The following is a 3,360-nucleotide window of genomic DNA, read 5'->3' on the forward strand; positions in this document are numbered from 1 at the left end:
GTGTGGGGGGGGTATGTGTATACATGTATGTGTATGTGTGCGTGCGTGCACATGTGTGTACTTTGGTGACCCACATGGTTCCTATCCTTAGCAGGTTTTTTCCAGATGATATCTTATGACAGTGGCTACTCTTTGTTGAAAACATACTGCATTTAAGGAAAATACACATACATTTAGCTCTTTAAACTTACAGTGGTCTGCCAGGAAATTTATCCCTCCACCTCACGTTCTCCCCACTTCACCATTGAACTCCATTTTAACCTCTAAAGAACCTGACTCATAGCTGTAGCTTAGTGAGCACTTAGAAACAGCAGACCCCTAATGATTCCCCTAGTCATTTATGGAAATGCAAACTGCAGGGGTGCTCAATTAACTAAATACAGACTTCCTGAATTTAAGATTTTTTTCTTTACATTATGAGAGTGAGAAAGCCATATACATTCAACAGAAATCCTAGTGTGGACCCTTCATTCCTGAGGGTTCTGTGCCCCTGACTTCTACCAATGTCATATTTACCAACCAGTCAGAAAAAAATTGTATCTGTACTGAACATGAACAGACTTTTATCTCAACATTATTTCTGAAGCAATGTACTGTAACAACTACTTATCTAGCATGTACATTGTGTCAGGTATAATCATCTAGAACTGATTTAAAGTCTAGAGGGGGATATGTGTAGGTTAGAGGCAAATACTGTGCCATTTTAAATGAGGGACAAGAGCATCCTTAGGTGTGAGTATCTGCAGCAGGGATCAGAGAATAACTGGACTTTAAATTTTGAAATTTTATCTTTTTAGGGGATGGTGGCATTCTTACTCCATTCTGGGCAGGGGCAGAGAGCCACACCTCCAAATTACTCAATCACTAGGAAGCATCCAATAGTCTACCATGTACTATGTTGCCAAGTTATTATGTTCAATAAGTTAGGTTAAGTGTGTTAAGTGCATTTTTTAATGCTGAAATTGAATTCAGGGATTTGCCATAATAGATTTATCAGTAAGTTGAGGACTATCTGTACATGTGTAAGGGTGAAAGTTGTGTGTGTGTGTGCACAGATGTGTATGTTCTAAATAATGTTTTTAGTTTATAAAATTCACCTACAGTGTGTATTTCTTAATTTACAAAATTTACCTAGAGTGTATATAGTTAAATAGATTGCCTAATACATGAAACAGAACTTAAAACTTTCTAAAATACATAGCCAGCCTGATGCTTGCTGTGTCTTCTTGTTGGGACTAGAGTCCAGTCTTGCTGGTATGACATTCACTTCCTTCAATGTGCCTCCCAAACCTTTCCAACATTAGCCTCCAGTCTCCACTTGGTAAATATGGATTGAACTGAATTAAATAGGAAACACTTGACAACTATTAGCAGAGTCAGCAAGATGAGTCAGTATAAACAGTAAATAAGTCTGCCCCTGTTGATGTCTCTTGGGATAACAAATGCTACATTAGATATAAAAGGTATATTGGGAAAGAACCCAGGGAATAATACGTTGGTTTTTTTTCTTTCCCTTCCTACAGAAGAGTCTTTGTTCACAGTTTCAGGAGTGAGGCTAAAGCCAGAAATGTGTGACCTTTTGGCCTCCTACAGGAAGGGTCACCTCCCAACCCGGCTTAGCAAATGCTGGTAAGAAGAAAGCGCGAGGCCACCAAGGTCTTTCCAGGTAAGCGATCCCACCAGTCCAGCTCTTGATGGACAGAACTGAAAGTCAATCACTACCAGGTGGACAGGTCATTGTTTACCAATTCAGAGCACCTCTGCTCTGGATCTAGCTCTTTATCCCCAACTGTAGGAAGCCTAGTCTGACTACTTAGACCTTCATTCCTAAGCTGTGTATTGCTGTTTACCCCTCTACACGATGAGACCTTCCATTGATGAATGGATGCTGCTTTCTCTTAGCCAGATAGATCTCTGTGTCAGCTGACAAGAGTAAATCAGAGGTGACCCACATCCCAGTTGCCTAAGACTGATGTCAGTCCTTCCATTCAAAAATTGCCACAATCCCCAGTAAACTGAGATATTTGGTCACCTTCGTGGTATAAATTATCCTCTAAGGTAATCTTGAGAGGAAGGGGTGCTGTGGAGGGTCTCCCCAAAGCTACCACACACTAAAAGAAGTTCTGCTAACAGGCACAGAAAGCCAGGTAGGACAATGCCAAAAAAACACCACAGTACAGAAGCCTCTAGAAGAATAGGAGGACAATACTCTGTATAGAGGAATCACAGTGGTGCTCCTGTTCAGGGCCAACCAGCTTTTCTAGTGACACTTGCCATATCTCAAACCACAAGCATGATATTTACTACGTTTTTGACAAACACACATTGTCCATGCTCCCTAACGGAATTCTGAGGCCTAAATGGTAACCATTGGCACATGCTATGTGTGCAGTCCCATGTCACTCACAGGGTAAGACTCAGCTCTTTGCCATTTTCTCTTGGATCTCTGTCACCGTTTAAAAGCAAATACATATCAAGGATGTCTGCCTTCTGGCTCTTCAACAACGATCTTGTCTTCAAAGAACAGGGAAGTTGAGACATTGCTGTTCCCTAGAGCATTTTTATGAAATACATGTTTGTATTTTGACAATAAATAATTGGAATTACTAACTGGCAGTACAATTACATGATAGTCTTCAGGTCAAATATATTCTAGAGTAGTTTTTGCTGTTTCCTTACAGGATGAATTTTACCTGCAGTCTCCAAATGTGGAGGGTTTACCCTTCATAAAATTATCAAAGACACTAATGAAATTGGTCTCGGATATGGGCGCCTTTTAAGCATTATCGTTATTTCTATTGTTGTTATTATGGATTTTGTCCTATATACACAGCCAGAAGGGAGAGAAAGAGATAATGCTGCTTTTCTGATGTACATACAGTTTCTTTCACAAAGAACTATTACCTGTAGACATAAATTGGTCACAGTAGAAAATCAATTAAATGCAGCTAGTCAAGCCTGGTGCCTGTGCCAGCAATTGAAGAAGGGAGGAGGCAGATTTAGCCTCTATTGGAGTAATCTTGTGATGTCCCTAAGGCCTCAGAACTAACGTAAGGAGATAAAACCTGTAGGAGATGAACCACAGAGGGAGAAGTTAGAGCAATTAAACTGTTTAATAAATGGCTTAGGATCCACAAACTCTGACAGTGCTGAAGTTGAAGAGACTAAAAGCTGTAATCACATGGACACTGGGGGCCTGTAAATCTTTTGCACTGAATTGAATTTATGTTAAAATATTCACTTTTTAGGAGAGTCAGAATGTAAATTGGGGCATTAGGACTTGGTAACTGGCAGCAATTCCTCAAAATTAAGACTCTTGATACATCTTCAAAATGTCAGTGTTAGGCACGAAGAAAAAAA

General features: G+C 39.9%; 1 protein-coding gene across 3 annotated transcripts in view; it reads left to right on the forward strand.

Moving 5' to 3' along the window:
• The window catches only part of Cdk15 (cyclin-dependent kinase 15), an 83,250-nt gene extending 81,583 nt beyond the window's left edge, over nt 1-1,667 (forward strand). Inside the window, exon 13 of one of the 3 annotated variants that reach the window (XM_013035970.1) lies at nt 1,524-1,667. In XM_013035970.1, the coding sequence (XP_012891424.1) occupies nt 1,524-1,633 (110 nt within the window). In that variant the 3' untranslated portion in view covers nt 1,634-1,667. The remainder of the gene's footprint in view (nt 1-1,523) is intronic. The other 2 variants (XM_013035838.1, XM_013035907.1) reach the window with 2 other exon arrangements.
• Nucleotides 1,668-3,360: the final 1,693 nt, after the last annotated feature.

This window comes from Dipodomys ordii, unplaced genomic scaffold (genome assembly GCF_000151885.1).
Source record: "Dipodomys ordii isolate 6190 unplaced genomic scaffold, Dord_2.0 Scaffold1, whole genome shotgun sequence".
Classification (NCBI taxonomy): Eukaryota; Metazoa; Chordata; class Mammalia; order Rodentia; family Heteromyidae; genus Dipodomys; species Dipodomys ordii.